The sequence below is a fragment of the Manis javanica genome, chromosome 5, assembly GCF_040802235.1.
Source record: "Manis javanica isolate MJ-LG chromosome 5, MJ_LKY, whole genome shotgun sequence".
In the NCBI taxonomy this organism is placed as follows: domain Eukaryota; kingdom Metazoa; phylum Chordata; class Mammalia; order Pholidota; family Manidae; genus Manis; species Manis javanica.
Window position 1 is genome coordinate 69,312,633 of NC_133160.1, and position 12,778 is coordinate 69,325,410.

The 12,778-nt window shown below is 38.9% G+C and overlaps 1 protein-coding gene across 8 annotated transcripts in view; it reads right to left on the reverse strand.

Annotated features, from left to right (window-relative positions):
• Positions 1-12,778, reverse strand: part of AFG2A (AFG2 AAA ATPase homolog A) — a 402,837-nt gene that overhangs the window by 25,334 nt on the left and 364,725 nt on the right. For 3 of the 8 annotated variants that reach the window (XM_073237064.1, XM_073237070.1, XM_073237062.1), the window contains one exon: positions 12,614-12,726. The exons of 4 other annotated variants lie outside the window; for them this stretch is intronic. In XM_073237064.1, the coding sequence (XP_073093165.1) occupies positions 12,614-12,726 (113 nt within the window). Of the gene's footprint in view, positions 1-12,590; positions 12,727-12,778 lie in introns of all 8 variants that reach the window. One more of the 8 variants, XM_073237065.1, reaches the window with a different exon arrangement.

Genomic DNA, 12,778 nt, shown 5'->3' on the forward strand with positions numbered 1-12,778 from the left:
GTGACTCTATGTCTTTTGATTGGTGCATTCAGTCCACTTACATTTAGGGTGATTATCGATAGGTATGTACTTATTGCCATTTCAGGCTTTAGATTCGTGGTTACCAAAGGTTCCAGGTTACTTTCCTTACTATCTAAGAGTCTAACTTAACTCACTTAGTAAGCTGTTACAAACACAATCTAAAGGTTCTTTTCTATTTCTCCTCCTTTTTCTTCCTCCTTCATTCTTTATATATTAGGTATCAAATTCTGTACTTTTTGTCTATCCCTTGATTGACATTGCGGATAGTCAATTTAATTTTGCATCTGCCTCACAATCAGCTGCTCCACCCTCCCTACTGTGGTTTTACTACCTCTGGTGACAGCTATCCAACCCTAGGAACATTTCTATCTATAGCAGTCCCTCCAAAATAGACTGCAGAGATGGTTTGTGGGAGGTAAACTCTCTCAGCTTTTGCTTGTCTGGAAATTGTTTAATCCCTCCTTTAAATTTAAATGATAATCTTGCCAGATGAAGTAATCTTGGTTCCAGGCCCTTCTGCTTCATGGCATTAAATACATCATGCCACTTCCTTCTGGCCTGTAAGGTTTCTGTTGAGAAGTCTGATGTTAGCCTGATGGGCTTTCCTTTGTATGTGATCTTATTTCTGTCTCTGGCTGCTTTTAAGAGTCTGTCCTTATCCTTGATCTTTCCCATTTTAATTACGATGTGTCTTGGTGTTGTTTTCCTTGGGTCCCTTGTGTTGGGAGATCTGTGGATCTCCATGGCCTGAGAGACTATCTCCTTCCCCAGATTGGGGAAGTTTTCAGCAACTACCTCCTCAAAGACACTTTCTATCCCTTTCTCTATCTCTTCTTCTTCTGGTATTCCTATAATGTGAATATTGTTCTGCTTGTATTGGTCACATAGTTCTCTCAATATTCTTTCATTTTTAGAGATCCTTTTTTCTCTCCGTGCCTCAGCTTCTTTGTATTCCTCTTCTCTACTTTCTATTTCATTTATTGTCTCCTCCACTGTATCCAACCTGCTTTTAATACCCTCCATTGTGCTCTTCAATGATTGGATCTCTGACCTGAATTCATTCCTGAGTTCTTGGATGTCTTTCTCTACCTCCATTAGAATGTTGATAATTTTTATTTTGAACTCCCTTTCAGGAAGAGTCAGGAGGTCCATATCATTTAAATCTTTCTCAGGAGTTGTATTAATAATTTTACTCTGGACAAGGTTCCTTTGGCAGTTCATGTTTGTATATGGCACCCTCCAGTGTCCAGAAGCTCTATTCTGGAGCTGCTCAGCCCCTGAAGCAATGTCCGGGGTCACAGGGGAGCGGTACTGATGCCTGGTGGTAGGAAAGAGCTGTTCCCTGCCTCCCGGCTGCTGTGCCTGTCTCCACTGCCTGAGCCAGTGGCGGGTCACACAGGTATAAGTTTTTGTCCCAGAGCAGCCAGATATGGATCCCTGCTTTCCACAAGCAGCCGGAATCCCAGTCTCCCCAAGAACTCTGCCTGTATTAACTTTCCAACTGGGTAGTCATGTGAGTCTCATGAAAGCACCATGAAATGTAGGTTTGTGCTCCCAGAGCAGATCTCTGGAGCTAGGTATTCAGCAGTCCCAAGCCTTCCACTCCCTCCCTGCTCCATTTCTCTTCCTCCCGCCGGTGAGCTGGGGTGCAGGAAGGGCTCAGGTCCCTCGGAGCCACAGCTCTGGTACATTACCCTGTTCAGTGAAGTCTGCTCTTTTCTCCAGGTGTGTGCAGTCTGACGCTGTCCTCTTCCCTGTTGCTCTCTTAGGATTAGTTGCGCCAATTAAATTTTCTAATTGTATCCTGTTTTAGGAGGAAGCCTCTGTCTCTCCTCTCACACCGGCATCTTTTCTGTGTCCATATATTTTATTCAACATTTTAACATATTCTAACCATCAAAAAATGTATCACCCGAAAGAGATCAGTAGATATTTCCAACTGAACAGAAATTTTTTTCAAGAGATGAGTCCACTGGACACAAGGGGATTATGATACAATGGAAACTATTTTTCAATCTTAGGTAATATAGTCTCCATTATGAATGATAAAATATACACATAAAAGCACCCTGTAATGTTGTAAAAAGGGAAAAATGGAAGCAAGTGCCAAGAATGTCCTCTTACAGGCTATATACTTTTTCATTTGGAGATCTAATCACTCAACTTTAGATAGGCTATTCCTTGGTAACAAGTGCCTCCATATTGGCCTGCTGACATCTAACCAAAAATAAATCCATAGCACCTCTGATATAGTGTGTTTGAGATAGCTTCTGTACACATTTAACAATTACACTGAAAAAGTGCGAGGGCCAGGAGAAACTGAATTATTTTATAGGTCCGTTCTGATATCCCCAACCAACCCTGTCCTCTTTAAAGAAATCTGCGTTCATATGTATGTATCTATATGGTACACACACATACAGACACACACACTCATCTGCAGATGCAATGCAAATTCACAAGATGTGGTGGGCACTTGCACTAAAATGTGAAGTATATTTTACCATCAGTAGTTCTGAAGCCCATCATTTATGAATCTTTTAAAATTAACTTGGCCTATTATGATCCTATCACTCTAGCAGCAACCCAGCATAGCTGTGCCTTTAACCAAAGAATTCTGTAATAAAATGAGATTTTACTTGCTGAAACTAAATATTTTAAAACATTTTTCTGCCAATTGCTCATTTTAGTAGTATTTGTGGAACTGAAAATTCACATCCACATCCCCAAATATTCCTATGGAATATTTTGCAAAGTACTGGGTTAACCTGAGAATTATTAAATTTTTATGTCAATCTTTTAATGAACACTTTTGATTCATTTTCTTTAATAAGAAACCCAAGTCCTGAAAAGACCTTAGGCTATGCATTCTTTAATTGCTGCAACAAACATGACCAGGCTAACTTTAATCAAAGGGGACTCACGAGTAGTTTCACACTACATTTGTGAATGCCTCTGAGCAAGGTGGCTTAAATTCTGCCTCAGCTTCTCTTATGTCTCCATATATATGCAATCAGTTGTGACATCTGCTGTATATTAGGGTTACACTGCTAGGAACAGAAACCCAATTTGAATCAGAAGGCGGAATTTATTATAAGGATATGATTGAGTCTAACAGAATTTAAGGACAGAGTATGGCTGGGCCTCAGCAGAACAACTGGGGTCAAGGACTGGAATACTATCACGATTTTCTCTCTATAGTTTTGATCTCTGCTTCTCTCCTTTGTTTAGCTTTATTCCTCTCTCACCCAGAGTGGTTTTTTCCACATGGTAGAAAAAAATGGCAATTCACAGTTTCTATGACAGTCTTACCACCAGAAAGTCCTCATTTCCTCAATTCCAGTAATCAAAACTCCCATGGTAAGTCTGAGTGGCTGCGGTCTAGTCACTGAGTCTGGGGAAAGGAGACTGCGATGGGGGCCAAACTGAGGCATTTGCTCCAAATCCACTGTGTGTGTGTGTGTGTGTGTGTGTGTGTGTGATGTCACACTGATGACATGGTGACTTTAGTTTTTTGGGGGAGGAGGTGAGGATCCTTGCCAGGGCTGGAATAGGTGATCTGAGTTAGATCTTTGACGGTTGGCTGAGGGAATGAGAAAGAGGATGAAAAAGTGCCCTCTATCCTTTTCCAGGTATATGTAAACTTGTGTTGCTTATGCATTGTTTCCTTTTAATTGCTGTCTTGGCAATGCATTATCTCAAAATGCTGTTGAAAAGGTACCACTTTGGAACTTGCGGCCATTGGCGCAACTGTCCTCTGCTCTCTACCAACCATACTTCCAAAACACAGCTCAACATGCTGCAATGGGGCCAGCTGTTTCTAGTTGCCATTTTCTTAGACCATGCTGCTCATCCACGGTCCAGATAACATTCTGGGATTTACAACTTATTTCCAGGCCACAGGCATCATCTGAAATATGATAAAGTTGAAAAGCCTTAAGGGCTACCAGCCACCTTCTTTGGAAATGATTATACAATCTACAAAAAAAATTAAAAGCTATTCTTTTAGAATGATGTTTCCAGGATGGGTCATGGTCAAAATTATCTTTGTGTTAAATCCATTCTCTTTAGCGACTAGAGAAGTCTCAATGAGAATCAGAAAAGAAAACAAATAAATTTTTTTTTTTGTGGAGGGAAGGGGTCCTAAATAGCTAATAGATTACAAGCCCAAGTTTGGAGTTGTTCAATTTGAAAGTTTATGGAAATTTTATTTGGAGACAGTTCCTAATCTCAATTAAAATTGTGCATGTAACTGGAAGTATGTGCTGGAAAGGCTTAAGGACAGCATTTCAAATTTGGAGAACTCTGACTTAATTCTACCATTCTAAGTGGCTGAAAAATGATTTGAAGTGTCTTTTCACACAGCTCCACCCCACTTTATAAACTTGCCCAGTTCTTTCTCCTAAGAACATAGAAGAGTATAAGAGAAAGGGGAGATACATGAGATTGAAATCCTGAGTGAGCATTTGGGTAGAGAAAAAAATTTTTTTTTAAACTAGAGAAAATTCACACGTACAACAGAAAAGAGAATTATGTTCAGTGAACTCTCATTCATCCACTGCCAAGCTTTCACAATGATCAACTCATGGCCAACCTTGTTTTATCTACAATTCAATCCTTACCCCCAACACTGCACTGAATTTTTTGAACCAAATTCCAGAATCATAATATTTAATAAATATTTCAGTATATAGTTCTAAAAGAGTTAAAAAAAAAAAGCATAACCAGTTACAAAATAAGAAAGTCAAGGGGATGAAATGCACAGCATAGGGAAAACAGTTTACAATACTGTAATAACTTTGTATGGTGACAGATATAACTATATTTACTGTGGTGAACATTTTGTAATGGATATAATTGTTAAAAAACTATGTTGCACACTTTAAAAAAGCATAACTACATCATTATTTCACATTAAAAATAGCAGTAATTCCTTAATATTATCAGTATATTACCAATTCAGTCAGTATTAAAATTTTGCCGATTATTTATAAGTGTATTCTACAATACTTTGCTTGAATTGGGATCAAAATAAGACCTACACATCGCATTCAGTTAATATATCCCATATCTAAAGGATTCTCTCTTTTTCCCTTACAATTTATATTGAAGAAACTGGATCATATGTCCTATAATTTCCTGCATTCTTTATTTTCCTGACAGCATCTCTGTGGTGTGATTTAACATGTTTCTCTGTCTCCTGTATTTCCTGTAAACTCATAAGACCTAGAGGCTTCAGTGAATTCAGGTTTGATTTGTTTGGAACAAATACTTCATTGGTGATGTTGAGATCCGTCACCTGGTTGTCCCTCTTTTATGGTTTATTAGTCACTTATGATTGCCTAAGTTCTTTACTTTATTAAGGATTTTAAAATGGTGCTATCCTATTTCTGCTATTTTTTCTTTATGTATTGGCTGCGACATATTTATAAAGGGAAGCTTTGCCATCCCTTTGCCACCTTAGATAAATGTCAGCATACCATTCACACTTTTCTCTGCCTTACAATTTACCCTAGAAATCACTTCATAGCTCTATAAAGAGCTACTTATCATTCCACTTAGAGCTACATAGTTCATAGTTTATTCAACTAGGTCACAAGTAATGTATATTTAAACTGTTTCCAGTCTTTTGTTCTCTTTTATGATTGATTTATAGGTTGATAAAAGTCTAAAGACAGTCAAGTAGGACAGATGTAAAATTCTAGCAATGAAGAAAGACCCTGGTAAGATGCTTCTATTCACTGTAGCATGAGTATGATTGTAGAATTTTTTAAAAACCATTGCTCATTCAAAATTTTAGAAAAGGTGAGTCTTAGAAATTCATATTTTTCTGGCTCTTTACTTGCTTCTGCCTCCCCATTTTCACCTTGTTCTGCTCCAACCAGCCTTTCAAAGTCTCCAGCCTCTGCCAGTTCTAGGCACACATCTTAACTGCTCCACATTTCCCAGTGGCTTCATGCTACAGAACTGACCTGGCTTTTCTCTGAAGCCTGGCTCTTGGTGCTGACTCATACTTGGTCACTGCCTTTTGGTGACTACCAATGCTACTGCGGGAATGGTAAAAGCAGTAGCAGTGCTAATGGGGCTGATAGTGGTGCTAAGGCCAGCTCAGATACAGCAGCAATCATGGGACGTGATAATAGGAAAATTAGGATTTTCTTATTTGTCCTGGTGATTCAAACCAGAACCAGCGTGGCTCTCCCACATCAATTTTTCATCGTACATGGTAATAGGATAAATGAGCTTTTAATTCTCAGAGGATCACATGCTTACATCTCACAGACATTTCCAGTATAGATATATTATTGTTACCCCTGGTTTCTAGTCTTTACCTATCACCTCTGTAAGAATGAATCTACTTTCATGTCTTTAAATATCACTCCTATGCAAATGCCTTTGAAATATTCATCTTCAGCTCAGGCATCTATCTGAGCATTTACATACATCGATCAAAGTTTCATCAGATGTATCATCTTGATCTGAAAACTACCTGCCTCACAAACTCATTTTTAGGGATACATCATTTTCCTGTTATTTAGGCTTGGATCTGCTCATAATATATTCCTTTTTCTTTGCCCTATACTACTTAATCTGACCATGTCTCCTAGATTAGGTATTCATTTATCTGGAGTCATGTGAAAACTTAAAAATGACTATCTTCTCCAGAATGGGGAACTAATGGATAAAGGTCAGGTTGGAAAGGGAATTCCTTCATAGCTGTGCTTAGTCTATGGCTGCATCCTAAGGATAAACACATTAGATAAAAACTTTGTTGGCATGCTAGTCAAATGTATTTGTTAGAAACACTGAGTATGTTAGGAAAAAAATAAGCCAATGAGAAAAAAGACTCCAGTGGCCAGGATAAATGAGTCTCAATTAACAAATGAAACTGATCAAGTAAGTCTGGCCCGATTTAAGTGATGGGATGATCAGGGGCCAGTGTGAGAGAGGCTTAAACCACAACTCAACAGCAACACTGAAGGGTTGGGTGTGACAGCCAGGAGTGAGGCCAACAGTGAGGAATCATGTCAACTCTCCAGTACTCGAAAGGCTACCATGGAGAAGGACTGGAACTGTTGATCTTGTGAGGCTCTGGAAAGTAGAACTTGGTCCAGTGCTGTAGGAGACAGGTCTTTGCTCAATAAAAGGGAAACAACAATTTATAAGCTGGCCAAATAAGGAGACAGCTCTAGAGACAGGGAGCAAATGACTACGTGACAAAGATACTGTAGATTTTATTCAAACACTGGCAAGAAAGTTTGTTTATATGGCAGAAAAGAAGTCTCAATATGCTACTGCCATTAAATCTACTTCTTTCCTTTTATTTGTACCTGCATACTTAACTTTCTTTCCGTTTCACTAGATGAATTATCTGCATTCCTAAGATCAGTCTTCCTATTTACGCACTGGACTTTATTCCCTTTCGTCTAAGTCAAGATTTGCTGCTTATAATTTGCTGCTCACATTTAATCAACTTTTCCCACCAGCATAAAAATGTTGCAATTACTCACATTAAAAACATAATCCCTCCCTTGTCTCCATATCTACTTTACGCCACCACCAACAAAACTCCTTGAAAGAGTTGTCCTTATTTCAATTCTCCACTTCCTCTCCTCCCATTCTCACTTAAACCCTTTCAAATGGGTTTGACTTCTGACCTTCCCCTGAATTGCTGTCAGGGTGATAATCCAATGGTCAGTACTCAGTTCTAATTTACTTGATCTATCAGTAGCATTTGATTCCCATCACCCCTCCACTCTCTTCACTACAGCTACACTGGCTTCCTGGCTGTTTTTTTTTAAAGTGTCACTGATACACAATCTTAAACAAGGTTTCACATTTACAACATTGTGGTTTCAACATTCACCCTTATTATCAAGTCTTCACCCCCCCATTGCAGTCACTGTCCATCAGCATAGTAAGATGCTATAGAGTCACTACTTGTCTTCTCCATGCTGTACTGCCTTCCCGGTAACCTCCCTATATTGTAACTGCTAATTATAGTGCCCCTTAATGCCCTTCTACCAACCCCCCCACTCATCCTCCCAAACCCCTTCCCTTTGGTAACTGCTAGTTTCTTCTTGGAGTCTGTGAGTCTGCTGCTATTTTGTTCCTCCGTTTTGCTTTGTTTTTATACTCCACAAATGACTGAAGTCATTTGGTACTTGTCTTTCTCCGTTCCTGGCTGTTCTTAAAAATGGAGAGCATAGTCTTGTTCACAGCATTTGCACTTCTTCTTCCCTGTTCTGGAACACTCTTCTCACAGGTAACTAACTGTACAGTTTATTTGCCTCAGATTTTTCCTCAAATGTCACCTTTTCAATGAGGTTTTCCCTGGTCACCTTATTTAAACCTGCTGTCTCCTCCCCATAATACTTTTCCCCTTCCCTGTTTTATTTTTCTCCCCCTCTGTTATTGCCATGTAAAACATCACATTTTTACTTGTTTTGTTGATGGTCTGTTTCCTCCCACAAAATGGAAACACAGAGTACTGACTTTCTAAACTTTGGTTTGCTAGCATACTCTAGTGCCTAGAATCCTACCTGGCACATTGAATATGCTCAGTAAATATACGTTGAATGGATGAATGAGGATAATGAATGAAAAAGGAGAATTTACAAAGAGAACAAGGTCGAATACTTGACTTAATGTTAACTAAACTCAGGACTTCAATTTGATTTTTCATCAAATGTGGAATTTATATCTTGGGTTAGTTACTGCATTAGCTTTACATCATATATATACTGCTTAGGCAGGTTGTTAAGATTTACCAAAAACTAAAAAAAAAACTATCTCACAAACTTCAGAACTTGTATGCTCATGTTCTCACCTAGTTCAGTACAGCTAGCTAGCTTTTGATTTGATTTGAAGAGCTACTATTGATTTGAAGTGTGCTCTTGGCCAGCATTCCACAAATGGGGCTGCACTGAATATTCACTAACCAAATAAAATAGTAGAGATTAAGCAGAGATTAGAGCTAAATGGAATGTTAAATAAAGCTGTCAGCTGTGATACTATTTGGTATACCTGAGTGGTTACAAATGATTCCCAGAAGAATTCGAAGTGTGAATTCAGTCTATTCTCTGGCCACCCCTTCCCTGTCCTGACCTTGCGCACTCCTTCCTGGGGCTCACAACATAGGTGTCTTTCACTCAGGTGAAGAACGGCTGGTTCAAAGCGCTGAGAACACCAGCTAAAATAGCTCTGCGAAACTACTGTTCCAAAAAGGCTTTCTGACTGATGAATACCTGACCAGGGCAGATCTTAGTGACTTTAGGGTGCTGGCACTTTTTTAAAAGTACACATGTGGATTTATACTATTTTCCCAGGGCCCCTCAATGCCTGCCTGCTATCAGTCAAATCCACCAGTTCCAGTATTCCCCTATTAGATGCTCAGACCAGCAACTACTCTTTCCCTGCTTTCTCCTTCAAAAATCATCAGCAGAATCTTATCAACCTTTCTGGTCTCTCAAACAACAAAGAAAGCAGTTATAGGTTACTGTAACCAGGATAATGTGTGACTTGTGAAGAAGTGACACCTCTGAGAAGCAGGAAATCTGCTTTCCAGAGATATGTTCGGAGATAGAAAGTAAGGATTTTGTAAGAAAAAACATGTGAAAATAAAAAATTGCTAGTTATTTCAGCTAAAAAAACTGCAGTTCGGTTTGATTAAAAGACATTTTAATATAAGAACCTTAAGTATACATTTTCTTATTTTAAATGTTACTACTGATAGCATTTATATATAAAATACAAAGATTTTTTTCAAAAATAAGAATTACTTCAGACTGTTGAGTTCTAAATATATGTCTTAGTCGTTGAGGAATTAAAATGCAATAATTTTAAAGGCTAGTTTCAAGATTCAATGTGACAAATATAACAACAGACAGAAAGACTTTTTAGTATGCTCATATTTGACTGAAATATGAAGACCCAGCTACGAATCATGAGAACACTGTGAAGCCAGTATTTCTTTTAGGGGAAGGGAAGAGCTATTCTGTTAACTCAACTCACTGACGAAAAACTATGTACAAGGCATTGTTCTAGGCTCTTCGGAAGTAGGGGAATATAAAGACAACCTCTAAGAACCTAGATTCAGAAGAGGGAGTAAGACAACCATGTAAGTGCCTGTTTAGAGGGTGAAGTGAAGTAACTGACATATGACAAATGGAAAATGCTGGTGTAGAAAAATAATACTGCTGACGATGCTAATACAGCTGCCACCGCCACCGCCACCGACTGTTCCTGTGTTCCGAACCATCACATACTGAGCAATCTTCTCACCATGTACAGATGAAGAAATTGACATTTCAAGCATTTAGGTAAATTTGCCCAACATCATGCAAACAGGTGGTGGGTCTAGATTTAATTCCACATTTGCCTGACTCTAGTACCTGTGCTCTATTTACTGTACCAGGCTGTCCCCACTGTAGCTCAGATAAGGAAAAGAAAATATCTACTGGGAGCTCAGTAACATCAAAAAGTAGATCCTCTAGGAATGAGCTTTGAAGGGATGTGAGACTGTGAAAAGGTGGGTTGGTGGTGAGGCACTTCACGTGAATGAACTCTGTTGAGTAAGGCATGGAGAGGGCACAGGATGTGCTGTATTCTGGAACTCAAAAGAAGTCTTACAGGACTGGGTGGTTTTCAAACTGTTCTTTGCAGCCCTCTAAATTCTCCCCAGGTGTGTTGGGCTCTAAGGAAAGATGAGAAGGAAAAGGCTGAGTGTAGACAGAGAAGAGGTCTGAGAAACAACTTTGGGAACACTTCAGCTTAGCTCGACACTAGGAAAGGAGTCTGTCAGAGAAAAGAAGTAGAGGAAACAGTCCACATTGAACTGGAGGAGGGTGTCAGGAAGAGGGTATGAATTCTGGCAGACAGGGCAGAAAAGCCAGGGAAGCGAGGACTTATGGCTGGTTACAGGACTGGAGATGAGGAAACAGCTGGGGAGACCAGCTCTGCGTGGGTGAAGGGAGGGAGAGGCCACGCTGCCATGGTTGGAGAGGTGAATTAGTGAGGAAGTGGAGATAGTACATGTGCCAGACCTATAAGAACTTTGGTGGGAGAAAGTAGACAGGTTGTAACCTAAGAGTAACAATGATCTAAGTAGTTTACAAAGGAATACACTACTCACAAGTGGATTTAAGATAAGAAATAGTATTTTCAGAGTTAATTTTTAATTTCCTGAGTTACTGTTGTAAGAATTTCAAACAATTTTGGCATTCACATCCTGGCACGCATATGAACTTAACTGTGGGGATAAATGCAGTAGCAGCTCAGAAAGAAACCAAAAATGCTCTGTAAAATTACTGGAATGGTTACATTAAATTCTCCTCAAACTTCTAATCCCTCAACAATTTCAACTATAACATACTGGTTAGAGGTCTTTCCTCCAATGGGTAAAGGCAGGTACCCCAAAATGCAGCATAGAAAAGTTTGTTGAATGAAGACTAGCACACAAAAAACCTAGTAACACATACAATAATGATTATTCAAAAACTTCAGATCTCTTCCATTGTCAAATAACTTTCCTTTGTATTCATATTTTATTTGCTTTACCTTAAAGTCATTCCCTAATCATGCTGACATCTACTACTGATGATTATATTAGACCTAAAAGTGTTCTTAAACAAATGAAAAATACTGACTTCCATTCCTGAAAGTCCTGCTTCCAATTTTCAGGAGGAAATTAAATAATGTATAAATCAAACACTGGGCCTAAGTCCAGACAGCTGAACATCGTTTTGTCCTTTCAAGGCAAAGAGGAAGTGTCTGCTATGGCAGGGACATGCCAAGAGAAATAAAGCTTAACCTCAGCCCCATGTGAAAGTGATTTTAGATAATCGGGGGTGTCTGCAAATAGGTCAAAAATGGGACCACAAAGTAACAGGGAACTTTCCATGGAAGTTAAATAATGTATCAAGATCTAACCCTCACCTTAAAAACTAAATATACTAAGAAAACGGCATTGCCTTAGAAATTCTATATAAAGGCAGGAGAGGAAAGAGAAAGCAGACAGGGAGGAGAGGACTGACAAGTCAAAGGGAAATTAAAACATGTTTCCGTTTACCATTTAACTGTAGGCTCACAATCTGATTTTTTTGTAACTGTAATTGACTAATTCAAAATGATGTATGTGTGTGAAAAGTAAGACAGGGAAGGGAGAAGGCCAGAGAGGGAGAAAAGGAAGGAGGGAGAGAAAATAAATCTAAGTGTGTGGTTAGAGTGGTAGATGGTGAAAAAATCATTTAGATCTGGGGCCAGCAAATATATTCCATAGAGGGGCAGATAGCAAGCATTTTAGGCTTTGTGGAGAACCCAGTCCCTCCTGTAACTACACAAATCTGCCCTTGTTGTGTGAAAGCAGCCACAGGCAGTGTGTAAATGAATGTGTGGCTATGTTCCAATAAAACTTTATGGACACCAAATTAGAATTTCATATATTTTTCCTCTTTTGATTTTTCTTCAATCAAAAATGTAAAACAATTAGCTTACGGGACTTAAAAAAAAGAATGTGGGATATATTTGACCCATATGGTAGTCCACTGACCCTGTTATAAAGAACATACCTATAAAACTGGGCTTGACTCACATTTGGGATTCTGGGTAAGAAAACCTGCTCTTCTTTTTTTCAGGAGATGAACAAATAGATGGTAGTAATGGTAGAGAGCATTTATTTGGAAGAACAGCAGATTCTCTGTAACCCTATAAAAAGACAAGCATTTCTATTTTTTTCCAGCAGGACACTCACACTAAA